At 32.6% G+C, this 22,972-nt stretch overlaps 2 protein-coding genes across 4 annotated transcripts in view; both read right to left on the bottom strand.

Annotated features, from left to right (window-relative positions):
- Positions 1 to 1,747: 1,747 nt before the first annotated feature.
- LOC128239028 (receptor-type tyrosine-protein phosphatase C-like) lies at positions 1,748 to 6,012 on the bottom strand. The gene is made up of 6 exons (XM_052955455.1): positions 5,893 to 6,012; positions 5,500 to 5,622; positions 4,922 to 5,052; positions 4,673 to 4,817; positions 4,341 to 4,413; positions 1,748 to 4,209 (listed from the first exon to the last, which is right to left on the bottom strand). Exons 1-6 carry the CDS (start codon positions 5,944 to 5,946, stop codon positions 4,166 to 4,168), a joined length of 570 nt encoding a protein of 189 aa, XP_052811415.1. The 5' UTR covers positions 5,947 to 6,012; the 3' UTR covers positions 1,748 to 4,165.
- An 81-nt stretch (positions 6,013 to 6,093) lies between these two features.
- LOC128239033 (fibronectin-like) overlaps positions 6,094 to 22,972 on the bottom strand; it is an 85,019-nt gene continuing 68,140 nt past the window's right edge. Inside the window, exons 26-37 of one of the 3 annotated variants that reach the window (XM_052955459.1) lie at positions 18,701 to 18,838; positions 17,898 to 18,064; positions 17,579 to 17,680; positions 17,000 to 17,075; positions 15,689 to 15,868; positions 14,582 to 14,686; positions 13,083 to 13,200; positions 12,109 to 12,185; positions 11,200 to 11,314; positions 10,639 to 10,681; positions 10,202 to 10,253; positions 6,211 to 8,246 (exon numbers count right to left, since the gene is read on the bottom strand). In XM_052955459.1, the coding sequence (XP_052811419.1) occupies positions 8,179 to 8,246; positions 10,202 to 10,253; positions 10,639 to 10,681; positions 11,200 to 11,314; positions 12,109 to 12,185; positions 13,083 to 13,200; positions 14,582 to 14,686; positions 15,689 to 15,868; positions 17,000 to 17,075; positions 17,579 to 17,680; positions 17,898 to 18,064; positions 18,701 to 18,838 (1,241 nt within the window). In that variant the 3' untranslated portion in view covers positions 6,211 to 8,178. Of the gene's footprint in view, positions 6,185 to 6,210; positions 8,247 to 10,201; positions 11,315 to 12,108; positions 12,186 to 13,082; positions 13,201 to 14,581; positions 14,687 to 15,688; positions 15,869 to 16,999; positions 17,076 to 17,578; positions 17,681 to 17,897; positions 18,065 to 18,700; positions 18,839 to 22,972 lie in introns of those variants that run through there. The other 2 variants (XR_008261807.1, XR_008261808.1) reach the window with 2 other exon arrangements.

The following is a 22,972-nucleotide window of genomic DNA, read 5'->3' as shown; positions in this document are numbered from 1 at the left end:
TTTAAAGCTCTTCGATAAACAAATTTAACCCTTTTTATTCATAACCTTGAAAGATGACTCTTCAAGGGCAATATTTTACAGTTCTTTAATTAATTCTTTTTCCAGTCTTATTTGAACTGCATTGATATTCCAAAATATAGAATTGCACCGCGTAAATTAAGAATGAGCGCAGAAAGATTGAACGCAGAAGTGGGTAGATGAAATAGAACTCCTTTTAAAACAAGATTGTGTCATATATGTAATGTACTTGAAGACGAGTTTCATTTTATTTTTAAATGCCAGATGTATGTTGAGATGAGAAAAAATTACATACATTATCGCCAACAACCCTCTATATTGACAGCTATAGAGCGTTTACAGTCAGAAAATAAACGTATACTACATAACGTATCCATCTTTGTGTACCGAGCTTTAAAATTAAGAAAAAAATGATCAACTGTTTAACTAATTATTGTTTTCTTACCGATCATATTTACATAATGCACATTTCATATTGAACATTTCATATTGTACAGTTTCACTGAATTGCATATTTAAATGTACTTAATTAGATTATAATCTGATATTGCTTGTGAATGAACTATCAATAATATATTTATTCTCACATTTGTGTTAATACCATTACGTACATATTCATACATAAGACATCTTATAGAAATATAGTTAAAACCATATTTATTTAATTTTAATGTCAACTGCTCAAATGCTTGACTATTGTTCAGAATTTCACGCATTTTATAACCAATCGCCATGCAATCAATTTATCAAAGATGAAGGGTCATCTTTGGCTTAAATCATTGTGAATATTGTGTGCACTGATTAATACGAAATAAACATTGTTCTGTTCTGTTCTACATTTATGTCAGTCATAATCATAATGTTTTAATGTCTTTTTTCAATCATTATTTATATTTGGATAAATCTAAAGCGAGAAATCTACATAAAAACACAGTTTAAACCTTAATCACAACGAAAACTTAATGCTAAAATCTACGGAAGGAAGGTTCCTCAAATAGTATCGTTTTGTTTCCGCTGTCTTCTCCTCCATCCTCTCTTTTCCCGTCGTGGCCAGCTGGCCGGTATAAAATAGCACGATAACGTTTTACTCCCGTCTGATAATAAACTTAAAGTATTGAAGCATTGAATGTTCGTGGCTTTATTTCAACCCCAATCCGCCTATTGAATTTCAAATCAAGGGCAACTTCTGTCGATGCACCCTTCATCAAAAAACCCGATTGCAACTTATAAATATTTGGCTTACATACTTTCACCCAGGATATAATTATTGTAGTGGTGGGCTCATATTCTTTGCGGGGCTCATATTCTTTACGGGGCTCATATTCCCGCAAAGCATCCATTCGTATAAATTTTTTCGTCTTACAGCTTTAATTGACTCTCGTAAGAATGGCACGGTGATCAAAACTCTTAGAAGTCCTGAAAATCGGCGAAAAAATACATTGCCATCACGATATTTTGACAGTTTTTTTTGCAAACGGTAGTATCACAAATGATTTACGTAAAGCGTCATCTCACCATAAGAATTATGATTTATGTGACTATGAGACTATGATTAATAATTTGATTTTCATAAAAATAGAAAAGTGAGGTTTGTCAGGAAATGTGTCGGACTCGATTATGTAATAATGTGGAGGCATGTATACCATATACCACAGATACGACATAGCAGCAGATTATAGTGTAAGTATTCAAACATTTGTAAATAGAAAAAAAAGATGTTGTTATCAGCATTTATTTGTTGAATGAAAGATAACATAATTGAATTGATGTAAAATATACAGTAACAGACAAACAAACGGCGCCTTTTCAGAGTGACTCATCAGGCATGCGGATTTAAAGTATTCAACACCGCAAAATTCATCAACTTGGTACAATAAACTCTTAGTTCAATGTATGCCACGAATTCAATAATACATGTTGCATCATGTTGGTACATATACTTGCAAAAGTGGAAATACTCTTTATATTCATACCGGCATCATGCGATAGCAAACTATTTGCGCGTGTGTGAGTACCAGTTCCGTTTGTCGTGTTCTTGGTGTTATCAATAGAAGGACATGTCTCTTATGTAAACATATTTACTGATATACATTTTGTTCGTTTCAAATGATAGATTTATGATCACCAATCGTTTTGCCGTCCTTCGGATGTGAAGAAAACTTGAGGTAATTAATAAAATTTATAGAAGCATTATGTATAAACTGTATACAGCATATTCATAAGCTAACTATTTGATATTGTGTAATAATGAAGGTCATTAAACATTATTTCTTTGTCTATGTTATTCTTGTAACCACTTTTTAACTCAACGAATTATTAATGTCCAGATGGATAGGCCCCAAGACAAAAGAATTCGTTCATTCATTTTGGAATTAAAACTACATGTATGCATTTCACTCAGTTATTTGTTGTATGTGATATAGCTTGAATACGTTTTGGGCTTGTTTTATCAATCAGTATTAGACCTTCTTTCCTAAATACATGAATTAAAATATATATGAGAAATGGGTATTTTTAACATCACTAGCTAGCTATTTTTTTATTTTGTTTTAGTATTGACTGCATATGCATGGTGTTAATGATGTTTCATATTTTTGAAAAACACAGTAACTTTCACCATACATCATATAGTATCATTTTGTCGAAGGTATATCGAACATAATGTCACCAATGGCTCTACCTGCACAATCGAAAGGCTCATAACATCATTAGTGTGCCGTTTATAGAATTGCTTCCGTTTTGGCGAATAATGTCCTTACAAACCTTTCAATATACTCTTCGTTAATGTATGAACAAATCACACATGTTGGCATAACTACTGGCCTAGGTGTATTCCCTTAAACAATGACCAATATGAATCATTTCTTAGAAAAAGAAACAAATAAACAAATGAAGTTTGAATGCGGGTGTTAACGCAGTACTGTCAAGAGGTATGTGCCTTATTTCATATCCTTATGTAGTACGTATTACAATATATAATAATTAAAACAGTTTTTATAACCCATTTAGATGGTTAAACAAATAAACCAGATAAAGGCGAAATGTTTTGTGCACCATTAGAACTCATACGCAAAATAACACGAGTGTCACAGAGACAGCGCGATTGACTAGTGGTTTATGCATGGATCACTGTAAAATTAGATTGATTGCAAACCCTTAACCAGGATATTTAATTAAATAAGTAAAGGGACAATTTCCTAAAAACATATGCAAGACAGAGTTATATAACTTTATTAACTAGGAAGTTTGAATTGTTGGCAAATTTACACTATTTTCTTTCAAACATGACATAACACTTCACTGCCCTCATTCTTATATCATCGAAGTAATTCATATTTTGCTTTGTTCTTTGGCCGAGGGTTGTTTGATTGGTTCGAATCCGTACCAATCAAACTGGTAATTCCTCGTATTAGCTCATGGGTCAGGAGCGATTTTGTACCCAGTTTTTATGTTATTTGGCCGAGGGTTGTTCAATTGGTTCGAACCCGTACCAATCAAATTGGTAATTACCCGTATTAGCTTATGTGTCAGGTGCGAAATTGTACCCACTAGATATATTCAACAATAACAATGCACTGATTAGATATTATGACCCGTAGGTATTTCACAATGGCTCTGCCTGTTCGTTCACAAATAGTGGTATTGATTGCACATTTCTGATACAGTCCTAGCCGATACAGAAACAGTGTTTCCATTATCATGTAGTTAATTAATAAAATTAAATGTAAAATATGTAGAACACATGCAATACATATTAATATAGGATAAGTGGTATCATTTGTTCATATCACCGGGAAATGCCCATAACATATATTTATACAAATTATTGTTAAACAACGAAAACGGAAATTTGTACATGTATCAGTATGAAACTTACGTAACAATGCTTACATTTCTTGATTACATTAAGCCAAAATCGTTTCACCAGGAAACGTATGCATCGATAAAACGTTAGTTTTTTTTTTTTTTGCAAATTCACGTATCCGAATAACTACTTTATATTATAAGTATGATTACAGCAGATATATAATGTGATATAATATATCACAACACTATTAATTCAAATATAAGCATTACTGTCCTATAAACATTTGGATACGATGGATCAGGTAAAGAATAAATTCAACAGCAGGCCTAGCTTCACACATCAGTCATCGACTTGCAGCGTTTGATAAACACTTTCAATTTGTGCTGAAATAAAGGTTAATCATTGCTTAGGTTTAAGTTAGTTTCAAATCTCTTTTTACTATTTTTTTATGAACAGCTATCATAAACAATTTGAACACAATGCATAAATGGACGAAAAAATAAAACAAACTTACTCGTGTTTTTGAGCGGTTCGTAGTCACTACTTCCGATACCTTGCACGCAGTCATGGGTAAAAATAAACAATTCCTGGAACAAACATTCATTGCACGTCCATAAAAAGACATTCATACCGTATTGTTATTTACGATTTACTATTATAATCGTACAAGAAAGGCAACAAAACACCTCCAATGGAACAAATGGGACAATATAAGTAGAAAAGCGCTTACCCATGCATTGTCGAAAGCACATTCATGGGAACAATATCTAGGTATTCATTGAAAAATTCTACATCTTGCATCTAGTAACAGAATACAGTTTTATTGTATTATTTCAATAAACTAACCAGTGGAGGCATAAGGTCTTTGCGGGTCTTCACCATATTCACCAACATTTTATAGACGTCTACTTTCTCTGCAAAGGGCCCACTAGAAAGTTGCTGTATACATGTATCCAATACCACGAACGGAACGGTAGATGCCAGGCCTTCGCTAAAATGTTACATGGTGTTTTACTTCTTAGCTATAATATCTAATGTAAGAAAACTAAATTACATTATGAACAACTATGAATTACATTTTGATAAATATTTCACCTTGAGTGCAAAAGGATACGCCCAGTCTTAACGTTTGATCTTACACACTTTACAAAATCAACGAATCCATCGGGACTGAACGTTGAGACTGGTGCACATTGGAAGTGGTTAATAGTCCTTGACGTTCCTCTCTGAAAGTAAAAAGTATGTTAACTTCTCTAAAACTTCACATAGATGAATCAATTGTTATACTGGTGGAAAATGTATACATTAAATTAAACCTGACCAAGGTGTACAATCAAGGAGGTGTTGTCATTCCGGGAATGACACAATGTATCTGCTCAGGGATCATTGTGTTGAACATGTTTTAAAGTGGAGATATTATACAGATATGCCTTTTTTAAAAACGACTTATCAGTGTCTTTATGATGTACAAATGACAGACAACGCTGACGCTTTTAGGAAAGCAGGGAATATATTGTAGAGTTAAAATTAAGCAATTTAATATATTGATTATGGATTTTATTTTATTTACAATATACACTACTTCTTATCGAACGTAGTTTGTCTATCCAGAGTCAATTGTATATGTTTAACTCAATGAACAGACGATAAAGCACCCATGCTACTTTACTTACGTTGCATATGTTCATTTTCATATGAGTATAAGCATCGTATGTATTCAGGTATTTTACTTCCAACTCTACATGTCCGTAGTTCGTTCGTTCATTGAAATCAGATGGCCAATACCTCGATTCTTTCTAAAACAATGAAAAATTATTTTCAACGTTTACTTAATCCTTTCGTTTGACATGAACCTGATATGGATCACTAGGAATCAGTGTATTGAACATAAACTTAGGTATTATTGAAACAGTTCTTGTCAGAATCAATACGTACACCAATGCAATCACACTCGCAGGTACCAGCTTAAGGGTACTCCAAGAACTACTTGCAAGAACTCCATTAAGGCAGACAATGGATACTTTATTTCGTATTTACCAAACGCCAACTGACATTGTCGGTCATACCTTCTGAGCTTCAGCAAACATAACAATGCTGTTAACTTCCTCCTCAAAAATCATTGTCCAAAATTGGTTGACTTTATCGATCGTTGGGGCAAAGCAAAGCTTATAATCCTTTTCAGACCAACAGCCCTGAAAATAAATTGTTTCGTTGATGTTCGTATTAAATCATCATATTTAAATAAACAGATACAGTTGAAAACCGTTCATTGTATGTTTATTTAGTAATGAAATGCACTTACAGGAATGTTCACGGTATTGTTATTTTGGCCAGCAGCTTTTAGCTCTCCCTGGTTTCCTGTTCCAATTAAAAAGAATTTCTTGTATCTTGTGCAATATTAAAAAAATGAATATGAGATCCCCATATGATGAAGCCTACGCCCCCGAAAAAGTAATCAGTTAACGTGAATCATATTATATCTACTAACATTGAAATCAAATTGAGTAAAGAATGCACATATATATATATATATATATATATATATAAGTTAGGCCACTCGTGGGCAATATGGTATCCCCATTTACATATGAAAGAAGCTTGGTAAAACATTCGATACCAATTGATCTCATGTCAGAGAACGTGCACAGTCAATTTGGTCCTATTTGGACAATTTTGTGAACCATAACTAATGAATGAGAAAACAAATCCAACAGGTCATGATACTCGTTGGGTTATGTTATGTTATACTTAATATAAATCATAAGAAGCTAGGGTGTGGTCAAGTTTGAAAGCTGAAACAATACTTACATCAAAAACTGACCATTAAAGAGCAAACAATGTGAATATACATGTTTAGTTACTTCAGTAATCCGGTTATTAACCGATCACGCGCATTCCAATTTACTTATAAGCATTGTGACTTAGGATGGTAAGGATTAAAAAAAGTGTACGGGTTAGAGAGTGGATAAGATCGATTTGATCAAATGTTGACATTTAACATTCATTCCACGTTAACTCAGTAACTTTTGAAAATCGGCTGTCCCATGCATATAATTTGACAATGAATAATGTTAAGGTGGGTCTGGGGGCACTTTTGTGTTGAACAATATCAATATTTTCTCAAACCAATTAGTTTTTTTGTATACAAACTGTCATATTGCTGTGGCTATATCAGATATTAGCTGTATTTGGTCATTTTGGGGTGTCACAAATGATAAACACCACATTGTATATGCGATAATATGCATACTGAAGTTAATTAAACATTTATTTTTCATTTTATCATAAGAAGGAAGGTTTGACTTATTGTTTTCAAGGATAAAATGCTGCTGTGTTTGGTATTTTTTGTTCCAAAAGTACGAATAAGATACGTTCCTTAGATTTACGGCCAAATTTATTTGGTTATAAATGGCAGCTTAATGTTTTAAAAGTGTTCAATCAAACAAAGAACATATATAGATAAACTTAATGAAAAGTACCCTACAGGTAAAATGGATAAAAAGTAAATTTAAGGGTTTGTTTCAATCACGACTGGGTTTGCACAAAAAAATCCATCAAATACGTTCCCAGTCGAACCTCCATATCTGAAGCAAAATGGTCATAATACGTCCTAATCCTATATATAATTACAGGCAGTCATGTGCTTTAAAAATAACCAAAATGCATATCTGTCCAATTAAAATTGACTAAGTAATTAAGCATTGAATTTAATGTGCATCAGATACGTTCGAATAAGATACGTTCTAGAAATAATTTAATTGATTAACACCCTGAAATAAATCGAGCTAAACGGCGTAGATGCAAATCATCAATATTTTAACATCCACCGGAACCATGATGTAGACGTTTTTGTTTATTACATTTCAAGTTTGAATGCCGCGAACGTTTGAAACGTCAAAAAACATGACGAAAACAAAGTGAGTAAAGTTTGCGACTGAATTTGTTATATCTCAATGATTTTAGGATAACTATTAATATATAAGATTTTAGAAATGGTAATTTCATACTTAAGGTAAATGAAACAATTCATGTAGTAGTTTAGGAAGAGTACCCGGATGACAATTGAATAACGTATCTTATGCATGTCAACGTATCTTATGAGGTATGAATATATGCAAAATATTTTAATAAAACCGTGAAAATCAAACCATTATTAGACTTATAATCCATCCTCACAATACTGTACATAACCGTTTATCACAGAAGTTGTCGAGCGGCACAATGAGCTTTTTTTTGGATGAGAGCACGTTGGAATTACTTTGAATCCAGACATGGTAAGGGGCCATGTGATGGCATCGGTGGCAAACTAAACGACAAGCATCTGAGGTCGTCAAACAATGCAAAACTAGTATTCAGGACGCTAGTGATTTCTTTGCATTGTGTGTTAAGAACCAAAAGTCTATCAACTGCAGATTCAACACTGAAAATGAATGTGAGAGTATGTTTCAGAAACAAAACTTAAACCAATTTACGGAACCATGAAACTACATGCTGTCTTGTGTCTTTCCAACAAGCAAAGGACTGTACACCTCAGTTGTCATGTGTCACTGTGACGGTTGCTTGATAGAGGGTGAGTTATGCAGCATTTGGACATTGCAGCAAAAGAAAGGCAACATCAAATCACAAGAAAAGCAACAAACGAAACCAGCGCAACTATCTGAAAAGTTGGTAGACGAAGTTAAAAGCACGAACACACATCCAGACACTCGAATAGTCTTTCAATCACAGATCTAAAGTCAGGAGAGTTTGTTGCTGCCATGTATGGAGAGAAATGGTATGTTGGCAAGGTTACTGCAATAGACATACAAAGTGAGACCATTGACTTAACATTCATGGAAGAAAGTGGAAGTTACGTCAAACCGTACATATGACCAAATGCTCCTGATGAGTTAGGACTTCATATGAAAGACGTGATTTGTCGTATTGAAGGTCAAACGCCAACAGGAAAGTAACGAGGACTGTTGCATGAATCTGACATAGGGATTATCATGCATACCAAACTAAGTCATAAGGCCTACAATAGATAATGTATGTATGTGTTTACTAAACCTGTGTTTTGATCTGAGTAGTAAACATTGCATTGTTATAATTATGATTTCTAGAATTGCATGTTAATATGCGAATTTATTTCATTATGGTGTTATATTTTTTTGCAAATGCTAAAAGTCGATTTAAAGAAAGTTATTTTAAATTATTTTATTGTGAAACCAGGCAAAACTATTCTCATTATTAAATGCTGTATATACAGAACTATATTTCTTTTAAATAGTAAGATACGTTCATCAGATACGTTAAGCAAATAATTATAAGCATTTTAATTAGTTTAAAGGCTAAATTAGATCAATATGTTACAAAATTGAAGCTAACTCTTTATGTACATGTTAACAGCTTTATATATTTGATATAACAGAATGATATGTGGTTGAAAAATAAATATAAATTTATTGACTAGTGTTTGTTCTAATGCAACTGTTTGAAAACAAATTATAACCTTTCTCGCATTGATATGGGTTGAAACTGATAAGTTTTTATGACGTTTTATGCTTGTTGGTAAATATTCGTGAAGACGTAAGATACGTTATTTTGGTATATAAGGATCATTTAGATTATTTATTTTTCATGATGAAATATGCATAAGTATAAACTATATTATTTAGCAAAGTAAAATGTTAAAGTTTTTTAACATAACTAAATATAATTTATTACCTCGCTTACTCTTGTTTGCCCCATTATTGAAAGCACTAAAAATAATGTCCAGTAGAATTCGACAAATAGAACACTTAACAATTAATATACAAACATATTTGATTGACCAACTATGGACTATTCATAGTTATCTATTTTAATATGGCTGGTGCTTGTTTTAAAACAGAAATATATTGTGTTTTGACTATGTTCATCATACTATAAATAGTATTTTAAATTTGATAACGTATCTTACTCTTTAGAGTTAATGGGTTCATAAGTTCATAAGATGATGTGTTGTTTGTTAATAAGGGCCTGTTTAGACCCACTGCGTTCAGTTATATAAAGTTGAATATTTCACTTAAAATAGTAAACATCAAAGAGCGGAGAAATAATTGATAGGTGAAAATCTATAATTATAAAGAATTAATGGTGCAATCAGGTCGGTTATCGAACGCGTTCGCGATAAGCATTTTTTGATGACATACATACACGATGGCCACATGCCCTTCAGTCAAACCCTAACCCAATTAATCATAATACTTTATTTCATGTGAATTTTAAAACAAACACTCGAGTAGATAGGTATAGAAGGAATTGAACTTAATCATGAGTTGAGGAAAGGTTAATGTAAAATATAGATGAATGCTTAGGTCATGCTTTTTGTAAAGGTGCTGAACGTGGTGTTACCTGATATAACATTTTCGTAGACGATTAAACGAATGCCATCTTTTGTTGAAACCTTAAATAATAAATAAGGATTTAATATTGCTAAAGGTTACCAGAGTAGTAAGTAAAGCATCGCAATAAAGCAACAAAATAAAGAAATGAGCATTGAGTATTTTAATACATTGTTATAAACTTAATGGACTTTTAAAGATATATCATTATTTTTAAACGTAAATATTTTTCTTAGACATTGACAAACTTCTAATGCGAACCCTTTTTTGATTATTTCCCTACGCTAAACACATTCTAAGAATGGAACACTTAAATTGGTTGATGGTATTAATATTCGGTCTTTTGATCAATTAGTATCATTTATGCCAAGAGAGGTATCTGCAAATCCTCTTAATTTTGTTAATCCAATATCAATGAAAACAAAAAGGGTTTATTTCTTAATTCACCGAGTCAGTATTATTATCGATTCCCACACTGTATTCTTCGTTTCTGAAATAATCAAAAAGGAAATGTATAATAAACCAGAACATACATTAACTTTTTAAGAAAACATGTAATTGTGATAAGAACCGCCCAAAAACCTCACCATAAAGTGGAATATGTTTTACTTCTTCTCTTATGGACTAAATAATGATTCATAATACGTAGCACATTGGTAAATCTGACACTGATTGATAAAAAATATGCTCAAATATTTAAAAACTTATCATTAAAAATACAATTTTTGCGGGGCCCTATTTAAAGTTAGTGCACCAAAGCTGATTATGATGCTAACATTTTTTAAATTACAGAACTCTTTTTTTACCTTCTACATATTTAGTACAACACCGAACTAATAAAAAAGAACGGAATTAATAAAGAACACACATGCGAATCCAAAGACATATTTCAAAAAAATGAATCGAACAAGTGGTAGTTTTGCTTTAAATCATTGAAAATACCAATAGACTGATAATTATTTTGAAGAAAAGAACACCCATACGAGCTTAAAAGCAGTGGTAACTTACATCGGTGGAGTCTTGTTCCTGCGTCTTCTTAGAATAAAGACCACCACAACGGCAACGGCAAGGATTGCAATTATCCCAACAACTATACCCACTATTATGCCTACAGGTTGAGGAACTACAACAGACGAGGGACCACATTCAATCATCTTTATCTACATTCCAAAAGAATAATATGTAACAGCGATAAAATTACAGCCGAAACATATTTGTGTTTTGCTTACGAGCGCTTCTATGATCATGCAGCATACACAAACAAAACATCAATACACTTAGGACTTATTCAACATAAACTTTATGCAGATATCATCTTTGATTCAAATATATGTTTAATCCCAGAGTGTTCTTTAACCGTAACAGTAATTGACCGATGCATATAACGGTAGCAAATTAAGAAATGGGCTAGTGAAACATTACGAGTATTTAATTGAATACAGACCAAGTATTGTAAATTTACTATCATGTCAAAATATACAAATCACTATGTGCATTCAAACTACATGCATATTCAAAATTATACTCGTCAAACACACTGACTTCTTAAATATATTCATTGCAGTCAATCAACGATTGCACATTTGAAACAGCCAACAATTTTACCCACAAAAAAGGGCAACATTTATATCTAAACATTTAATTAATTTGAGCTACGTTCGTTCTCGCCAACAAACATTCTGTGCAAAGTATATCTCCCAACATTTCACGTACAGTTCATGTTATATTGAAGTTCCCTAATGGTATAGGAAATAATTTTAACATATGAGGATTCGGTTTCGATCCGAACCTTTTACAATGGTCTCCCAAAACAGACAATATCACCGGTACCTACCGAAGTAACAGTGTCAAAGGTGAATAATCTGTCAAAGAGATCAGTATTTATAAACGATAAATGCATTCATCAATACCACTCACCTGCCTCCTCTGTAATGAAAGGTCCATACTTTTTGCTGACTGTACATCCCGTACTGGTACAAACAACAGCAACAAATCTGCAAGAAAGTACACGCAAACATTAGCATACAATCTTCTTCTTTGTATTCGGCTACCATTCGAACAAGGGGTATATCTTGATTCGTGTTAATGCCTTAGTAATGGGCGTTGCTGGTTAGGTGCATGAACGGTCTCTTCTGTAACACGTTTAGTCAAATACAAATACAGCAAGCCATGACCTGGATAGCACAATATTGTTTATAGTTTATGTATATAGTGATTAGGAGAAGATAATGGATTCACAAACAAGTGATCACTCATATTTACGGCTTCTAGGCAAAAATCAGACGAAATTCCATTTGAATACCTAGATTTATTTTTCAGCAATGGCCAAGTGGACGTTTTTCAAATCAAAAGTTCCGTTGCAACTAATGAAAACTCTCACAATAGCTCGTCTTACATCCAAATAAACAATGACAACTACGAAAACAATCTTTGTTATCAAAATACACTAAAAAAGAGACACATCACAACATAACACAGACAAACTACTCATGCTTATACTATAAACCATAATCTGGATATAGCAAACCTAGCCCTGATTTCTCGAAGTTTAACAGACTTAAGAAGCTTATTTTGATTTCTTATTTAAACTTGCTTTTAATGAATAAAAGTTAGTTTAGTGTGATTATCTGACAGATAATCCCCATAAAAAGTCTAAAAGCTTTTAAAGAGGTCAATATTACACAAATAATAGAGGAAAATAAAAAGTGAGCTAAGCTTAATCGTGTTATAACATACTTAAGTAGTTTCGAGAAATCCACCCCTGATGTTTAAGTATGCATTGAATGGATGACAAGCCAATGATCAATCGTAATTATGGTTGAACTTATATAGGCAAACCTTTTCAATTTTAATGAACTTATAAGACACCATAAACACATGCATCAACCTACATATATTCCGTCTCTGGCTCAAGGGGTCCATTACAGTATGTGCCTTCCGGGACACCATCACAATTCTCTGTGCCCACAGTGTACGGGACGTCTGTGTACGTGCTTCGACGCCTTCTCTCTAGATATAATAAATGGAAACAAATTTGATATATGAGATATATAAGTATGTTCCATGGCCGAGAGTGTAAAATAGGTTCATTCCGACCCGAGCGTAGGGTGTTTTGCGGAAACAAGATTTACTGGATCTACTTATCTGAGGTGGGAGAAAACAAAGTCTGCTGTATCAGGCATTTCATTTAAAGTGACACCTATTGTCAACCTGTCTCACTAATAAGCAAACGGTTATCGCGATGCAGTTTAAATCAATAATATATCTTTAAATGAAAACAAGTATTGGAATGAGACTATCAATGCGAAATTTAATACAATATTTGAAACAAACATAATGAAATAAGACATGCTAGGGGATCACAAGTTTTACCAACAGAAGTTTTACCAACAGAAGTCATGTTCTCGTCAGTATACGCCTGTAGAATGAGTAATGGTAGGTTCGATCACCACAATAGCTGTGGTTTCTAGTTTCCCAGGTAACAGACTAGAGTGCATTTTTATAAGCTAGTATATCATCATTTATCATAATTATTTAATATTAAGATCAGAATAAGATAAAGGGGTTATCTGCCTCTGTGATACCTCTCTCAATATTTTGAATTGTTGAATAATTGCTCACAAGTATTGAGTTATACTGAAGTTGTTTTATGCATAATAAATAAATGATCTAATTTGAGTATCATACATCACCTTTTCGCTAAAGAATATTGGTAACAAAACCTGTCTTAGGTCTGTTTGCTCAACTATACGCTGCTTTGCCTTAGAAATGAATGCATAAAAGATGTAAAACAATCAATCAGGGGCATTAATTTGTATTTTTGTTGATATAGAGTTATGTAACCTAATTGTATAAAGGCCCTGAACAACAACTTGAAGTATGACGTCCATTAAATAAACATACATTGTTCACGGTCATCACGCAATAAGTTTACTTAGCTGCTTATCATTCTAAATCCAAATTATTCACCCCAGTATGACTTAGGAACTTATGTTAAAAGCTTAAAGGCACACTGTGTCTGGTTCAAGTTTTACGTCAAATTTGGCTTTTCACTTGTAACTTCATTCAGTTGACTTCATGCCGCACAAAGTTGTTGACAGCCATCATAAAATAAGGTTACACAACTCCATATTAACCTATATACAAATTATGGCCATTGATGAACGTTAACATTCAATGGCAACTTGGGGTTTCAACTCCTATATCAAATAATTCAAACTTTACAATACTATAATACGTATATACAAAATTCCCTTACTGTTCTTTGTTAACCAGTTATCTGTAGAGGCAGTTTTAGGCAGCATTATGCCAGCTATCCAGTACAGATAACTGTAACAACATGTATATCATTGAAAGTCTACAATTTTTATTATATACAAAATTTCCTTACTGTTCTTTGTTAACCAGTCAGCTGAGGTGATCCTATACAGGCCATTTTGTGCAGCCTTTTGCCAGTTGGCCAGAGCATCAACCTTCTCTTGAGTGGCTGCATAGTCTGAAATTATCCACATACCAGTGTAAACAATGCTCATTCGGACCACATTTGATAATTACCAACTTTGTTTAACAAATTGATATATTGACTCCAAGTCCATGTGTAATAATGTTTGTCAAAGGTTATCATGTGATAAGTTAATATCCCTCATTGGTATAAAGGGGCACACTATAGATTGATGCAATCATATCCTTAATTAATGCATTATTAAATTTTACTCGTTTGATTTTAATGATCAAAAGAAAATAAAAGCATTGGATCTGTGTACAGGTAATATTAGAGATGTTTTGGGCTTTTTTAACTAAGGAACTTGTGACCACGTCGCTACTAATTAAAAAAATCTCAAAAGGCTATCATGTGTTTTTATCTGTACCTAAATCATACACCTTATTTTGGTTTGATCAAAAGGCTATAATATGTTTTTATCTGTACCTTAATCATACGCCTTATTTTGGTTTGATCATTCAAGTCAAATAAATAATAAACATAACAATGCATTAAAATTGAATTAATTTTATTTTGGCATCAAACCTTTTTGTGGCCCTTTGACAGACAAGAATAATTCTATCAAGGTTCACAAAAGCTCATCTAGGCCCCAATTTCTGGAAAGTTCTTAAGTCCCTAATAACAGGATTAAGCTAAGCACACCATTTTTTATTTATTTTCAATAATTCGTGTAATACTTACTTCCTTAAAAGTTTTTTTATTCTTTGTATAGGAATCATTTTTATATCTTTATGATAATCACAATAAACCGTTTACATTTATCAAAATTCAAGTTAAGCATGTATTTTGGCTTATTTAAATAAGAAACATAAGGCAGTTCAGCTTAAGAAGTTTCAGGAAATTGGGGCCTGTTTTTCATTTGTCGAACAAGGGGCATTACTTATTTAAGCCAGGGTTATAGTTCTTGCTTAAGATCCTGTCTAACTTAGTTATGTAAAGTGGAGATACTAAAATGTTTAAAAAACAACAACAAGAGTAACAAAACATAATTGATACCAAAAATGTTTTCCGGACATGCACTGCTTTTGCACCCAAGTAAGGCGGTCCTCTGTACTCTTCCATTGGATTCCTCAGTGAAAAAATCTCTCACGAGATTCAGACTTATGAAGGTTTGGTCTTTCGAGCCTTCTTTCACAACATTTAAGGTTGCGTCAGCTTCTTCAATACTGACAGGGACTGAAAAATTAATGTAGAAATGATATCAGGCAAAGGTCAGAACAATGCTACCCTAAAAATATACGCAACAAAATTACTAATTGAAATTGACTAAAACATTTTTTTTTATTTTTTTTCCACCAAAACATTCATACAAAACCACTAACTTTAAGTATACTTTTGAAATATAATGTCACTTTTTTAATCAATTTTAATGTAGCAACATTCCACTTATTGGCGTTTGTTATATAACTTTATTTACGCAAATGACCTCTATCCTTGTCTATTATTATACATGTTACAATCGATATTCCATTTAATCATGATCATCACAATTTTTATGACAGAATACAATATAAACTGACTACATTTAAAACTCAGTAGTTCATTTTCACTGAGACCTCTATTTTTATCTGCCCCATCAATCATATGGTCATGGGGCACTCCTCATGGGACCTTACAATTGTCACTGAAATTCGTGATGATTAGGTTTATGCTTCAATGGTGGCCACTCATTGGCTCCATATATACAAAAGAATATTTTAAATATGAGTATTGAGTATTTTGAAATGTTAACATTTTTGGACTACCATGAAGACACCAAGAATAAGAAAATATCAAAATACTCTGACTTCATATTTTTGCAAAAACAGATGATCTAGTCAAATCCTTATATAATAACACTAAAATACTATGTTACATAAAATACATTATATGGCTGTAATCATAAAGCTTACTGGTACATATTTTCTACTTCAGTTAGCGATATTTATTTTTTATTTTTTAACAACAAATAGTTGTTTTTGAGACCCTCTATTTGTTCATCATAATTATTACTATGCCTTCATTATGTGCACCTCTTTTGCGTTTCTTCTTATCTTTGATGTCAAAACATTGAGTGTTTTCATTAAATTCAGCTTACAAAAAACATTGTTTTACTAAGTTGAAAATATTCACTAAGATGCTTTATGAATACATCCTCAGATAATAAGAAAGTTATAAATAAATCATGAAATTCAACATTCATAAACCAAATTTTTACTTTTGTATTAATAACCAAAATGTACGTAAATGATTGAAAGAGAATAAGATTGAAATTGTGGAAGCAAAACATGAAAACAGAAACTATGCAATCACAAGTAAGCCACTCACATCCAGCTGGGGCTATTTCGCTGATCATCATTTTCTTCCCAATATTATCTGTACTCTCATTGTTAACAGCATAAACCTGTTTGTGTAATATATGTGACAATTTTTATTTTAACTAGAGCTCATAAGTGATAACTAAACCTGCAATCTGCCTTAACAAAGGATATTATAGATTGACTCGGGCAAATATTGAAATAAGAATCATTGTATATATATAAAGCTTATATCAAGGAAAGAATTTTTAATGACCACAAGGTCATTTAAAAAAAAAAAAGTTAAAATGATGTCCAAGGCACATAACTAAAAAAAAAAAGAGTTGGCCAGGGTTAATGAAAAGAAGATGACAATGAGCCATGAAAGATATTCCAGGTATTACAACCCAATGTGGTGGCAGTGTGTACATGTACCTTAGATAATCAGAGTGATATCTCTTAAACTTAGAGAGAAGTTCGCTCTACAAACTCCAATGTTACGAAAAGTGTAAGAAAAGGAATTATTGAAGAGAAAACAAAACGCTATGCACATTTATATAAGATGACAGTACTATGCAGACTGCCATTTTATTGAGCCCCTTAATCTCACCTCAAACCTGTACGTTGTTTCAGGTATCACATCAAACTCTTTACTGTAAAACTCATTACCAGCCTTAGACACAAAAGACAGGGACTGCAACTGTTCAGCAGCCTTAAACAAGAAAAACTCATATTTCATTATTAAAACCATTAATAAACATCAGGGCAAAACTGTATCCTGTATGTTTCAATTAATGATCTGACGACTTGTTCATATTATTATTTTAAGGTCTGTATACCATAGAACACTGCCTTAAAACAAAACAAGACATTATATCATAAGTAAGCATTATATCATTACATTATAAGTTTAAGTCATCCAAACTTACCCCCGAATTAGTTGTAATGTTTCCAACATTGTGTTTCAGCACATATTCCTTTATATTACTATTGCGCTCCAACAATGAAGGGGCTTTCCAACGGATTGTCATTTTGTGGAAATTGTCGGAGCGCTGCTTAGCCTTAACTGCTTCAAACTCAGTTACAGCTCCAGGTGCTGAAGTCATACTTTTGATTAAATAATTTTAACAATTCTAGCTGATAATGTTGCATGGGCCATACCTTAAATGAGCTCCCGAAAAATATAACACTTTTCTTCAGTAAAATGAACGGCAACACTTGACAATTATTTAAACCAGAGTTATTGGCCTTGCATGTGTTCATTTGAATATCGTGAACACTGTAGCGTTATAACAATAATTTTAATGCGTCAATGCAGCTGGTAACAATATCAAGGCTTATGTAGAACCTTCATGAAAAAGTGTTGAAGAACAGACAAGCTAAATATTTATTTTTTTGCAATAGCTCAATGCTAGATTTTTATCTGTGATTGTTTTTGCTTTATCTAGAGAAAATTGCAGACTAAACGCTGGAGTTTTCGTGGTTTCTGAATGAAGATTGGATACCAAAGAAAAATATAGGGGTATGAACTGTTTATTGTTAAAAAGGGAGCTAGTTTACAACCTTTCAAAATGATATTAATTTGATAAACTTCAATCAGCTTTCTAGTTTAACTAGATAAGGTGGAAGTCGATTAATGCTACATGTAAGGAACAATTGCATAGAAACATAGACAAGCAGGTGTATAAAAAAGGTTTTAAAAATATGAAAAAGGATATAACATTTCACTAACCTGAAGGCAGAGTCCTGTATTTTTGTGTGGTATCGGATGATTTAGCATCACCTACGTTAGTTCTTGCTGTGACACTCACAGTATAGTTCCAATACTCTTCTAGTCCATCAGCAATCAGAGTTTTGTGAGACTCATAACCTGTTTAATGTAGAGATTATTGGATAAAATTTAAAACTATGATAAGACATATCATAGAGCACTGATGAATGGCAACACAGAAAATTATAGAAATAAATTGTTTAGTTAGTTTTGTATATACAGTCAAAACATGATATCTTGAACTCTGTTATCTCGCTGTTCCGATATGTCAAATTTTTTTTCAAATATTTTGGGCTTAGTCTTGTTTTGATTTCAGTGATATTGAATGCCGTTATCGCGAAATATTTTTCGCGGTTACAATGACTTCGACATTTGACTAGTTTTGACTAGGTTTGTTCAAAACTAGACTTACTTAAGATGAGCATATGGTATGCTCCCGTATGTTTACATAAAGCTAGTTTTGTGCATGATATGATTAAAGGTGGTTCCTTAAAATGATCAAACACACATAGAAATCCTAAAAAACTCACAGTTTGCTATGATAAATCTGTATATTAACAGAAAATACTGCCAAAGTCATAGAGGATAATTGTTGTCTCAGTGTAAGATTACAATATCTTTCACGGTTAGAGTACAAAAAGCTATATTTCATTAGTGCTGTGCAACGAGTGAAATATTTACTTTTGAGGTTTTTATTTCATGCGTTTAATTCATTCAAAATTACAATTAATTGGTATTTGATTAGAAATTTGCACCAAACTTAACCAAATGAAACATTTCCGAAACGGAATTCCTTAAATGATGTTATTAACTTTTCTCTCAGCATTGTGTGTGTTTACCGGTACTTTGTTTATCAAAGAGAATAAGGCTCAAATACGAGAAACAGTAAAATTATATTCCATAAAACTCAACAATGAGTTAATGAGGATATAATCCACCATTATGTTTCAATAAATCACTGAAAAACATGAAAAGTCAGGGGTATAATCTCAAACTGGTGCCACAATAATATCCAAATATAAGGTGGACATTTCATGCATGTTAACAAGTAACAATGTTTGTCTTGTATACAGCAACAGTTCCTTCATTTTGGTTTCAACATCATAGTAGTTCAAAAAGGCAAACTAAGAAGATAAAAAGGTTTATAGATTTAAATTTACATTTTACTGACCGTTCCAAGGCGGTACCTAACAATTATTGATAAACATACCAATTATATATATATATATATATATATATATATATATATATATATATATATATATATATATATATATATATATATATATACTTAAACTCGCCAACTTATTGGGACTATAATCCTATCCATATTTATTGGGACCTACTAGATATAATAGTGATACAGGCGTCACTGTCCTATATACAGTATAGATTGACTGTTGGAATGCTATGTATATCAATATACATCAGAAAATCTTGAGACATAGGTATCTTTTTAGTGTCACCAACTTCTTGGGTCAGACCCATCATTTTACTGGGGCTTTAGACCCAATATGTTATATATAATATATAAAATGCATTAAGCTATTGGGTCGAATCGGTATGATTCCACGCTTATCTTTGACACTAGGGCTGAATGAATTTAAAATTTCAAAATGTATGGATTTAGATATAACATGTCTTACTTCTAGTAGACATGATGATCAGATCTGTTAACAAAATTGGATCAGGAACCAATTTCCAAATTGGCCCACCAAGAGGCTTAAGTCGTTTCCTGAAAGTGGGGACAGTTGGAGGCAATCAAAAACTGACAGCAAGACATTAGTTTTTTTTAACTGAATATTGTAAAAAGAACTTCTGGATATAAAGAAGTATGAACAATCAACCCTGTAACCAATTTGATATGTAAATAGTTTGGACCCCGTCGAGACAGCATCTGTAGTTGTTTCATCAGGATCCTATTTATTTGCTTTGAAGGTTTATATCACTTTGAAATATAAATAGGTAATTTTGCCTCCGACTTCTAGATAAAATAGAATGTTTGACAATATTGACAATATTGTCAGAAAAGAGCATCAAAATATTTTAGTGATAGTTCTATTATCAATTTTAATTATTACATAATGATTGTCCAATTTGTAGGGCTGTGGATCGCCGGTCAAGTGGCGATCCGATTCGATCCACGAGTCAGAGATGACGATTCACAGATCGAACCACGAATCATCAGCATTAATTAACGACCACATAAACACCTTACGAAAATCATTTTCTTTAAATTTGTGTTGTAAAATAATATCTATTTTGATATTTGTGTTATAGCTTTCATCATCTGTTCATCGAAATTCAGTTTGAAAACTAGATGGGTGTTGTTTTCGAGCATAGCGTCGAAAACAGATGTCTCCCCTAGCATATGTTTGACCTAAAGAATGGGAGACAACTTTGTCATGAAGTAAATTAGAGTAATGGTTCCTGTACAAAGCAATCCCTCTCATTGAACTTTATCATTCTATGAAGTTTTATCAAATTACATCCAATACTTTTCATGGTATGCTCCAAATAAGAAAAAGTAGCAAAGGGAAATAACTGTGTAATTAGGTAAAGTAGAGTTATGGCCCCTGCATAATGCATTTCCTCTCATTGAGCTTTACCATTCTATGAAGTTTTATAAAATTCCATCCAGTAATTGTCATAGTATGCTCTGGACAAAGTTTACACTATTTAACTATTGAACAAGGGGAGATAACTCTGCAACAAATTGGCTTAGAGTTATAACTCTTGCAGGATGCACAACTTTACATCGTCATCTATGTTGCAAGTTTCAATCAATTCCTTAAAGTAGTTTCTCAGTTATGCTCTGGACAAAGTACACTATAAAAATATTGAAAAAGGGGAGATAACTCTGCAACAAAATGGCCTAGAGTTATAACTCTTGCAAGGTGCACAACTTCACATCGCCATCTATCTATGTTCCAAGTTTCAATCAATTCCTTCAAGTAGTTTCCGAGTTCTGCTCCGGACAAAAAATTCCCAGAAGAATAAGAAGAAGAACTAGATAAGAAAAAGTAACAAAGGGACATAACTCTGTGATTATGTAATTAAGAGTTATGGCCCCTGAATAATGCATTTCCTCTCATTGAGCTTTACAATTGTATGAAGTTTTATAAAATTCCATCCAGTAGTTGTCATAGTATGCTCTGGACAAAGTTTACGCTATTTAACTATTGAACAAGGGGAGATAACTTTGCAACAAAGTGGCCTAGAGTTATAACTCTTGCAGGATGCACAACTGCAGATAGCCATCTATTTATATTCCAAGTTTCCATCAATTCCTTCAAGTAGCTTCTGAGTTCTGCTCTGGACAAAGTACACCATTTAAAAATTGAAAAAGGGGAGATAACTCTGCAAAAAAATGGTCTAGAGTTATAACTCTTGCAAGGGGCACAACTTCACATCGCCATCTAGCTATGTTCCAAGTTTCAATCAATTCCTTCAAGTAGTTTCCGAGTTCTGCCTCGGACAAAAAAATTCCCAGAAGACTAAGAATAATAAGAATAAGAATAAGAATAACTACAAATACAATATGTCTCCCCTTCTCTGAAAGGGGGAGACATAATAATAACAACACAGCAATGGAAAGATAGCAAATACTAGCAATACCCTTATGACTGTTCTTACTCAGTAGTTTCTTTCTCCTAGTGAATAGCTCACATACGAATCATTTAAGTCAAACGTTAATGCTGGCAAATTATTTATTTTACAAAGCGTGTGTGTATCAGTCCTGTCAACCAATAAGCCCGATTTATTTATTTATTATTTTATATCCATAAAATTATAATTAATTTCTTGTTCATTGTCATTCTGATTTAAGATTTAATTTCAAAACATGTTTTTGTGTTTTGAAAATTCATACAAGAATATCATCGAATCTTATATAATGACAAAGGTTCGTTGCTACCTATAGATTGATTCTTTACTTTCTGTTCAGAAATGAACAGTTTAAAATGGCAAGATAATGAACAAAAACGTTATACTTTGTATAACTTATATAATGTGCAAAAGATTGCGATCCACCGATCTCGGCAATGACGAATATCCGTACACGATTTTTAGGCCTGATTCACGGATATCCGAGTACTCGGATACTCGTAACAGCTCTACCAATTTGGATGATTGGGTTAATCAGTGCAGATAATTCGAATTATGTATACTTTTTATCATGTTTTATACGTTAATAATTGTTACTGTATTGGATAGGGTTAGTATTAATGAAGC

This window comes from Mya arenaria, chromosome 6, assembly GCF_026914265.1.
Source record: "Mya arenaria isolate MELC-2E11 chromosome 6, ASM2691426v1".
Classification (NCBI taxonomy): Eukaryota; Metazoa; Mollusca; class Bivalvia; order Myida; family Myidae; genus Mya; species Mya arenaria.
This window is presented reverse-complemented; position numbering and strand designations above follow the sequence as displayed.

Coding starts and splice junctions, on each gene's coding strand:
- LOC128239028 (XM_052955455.1), bottom strand. CDS start 5,946: ATGATTTTTGAGGAGGAAGTTAACAGCATTGTTATGTTTGCTGAAGCT. Junction 4,818..4,921: donor CGTATCCTTTTGCACTCAAG/GTGAAATATTTA, acceptor GTAACATTTTAG/CGAAGGCCTGGCATCTACCG. Junction 4,414..4,672: donor AAGACCTTATGCCTCCACTG/GTTAGTTTATTG, acceptor TGTTTGTTCCAG/GAATTGTTTATTTTTACCCA.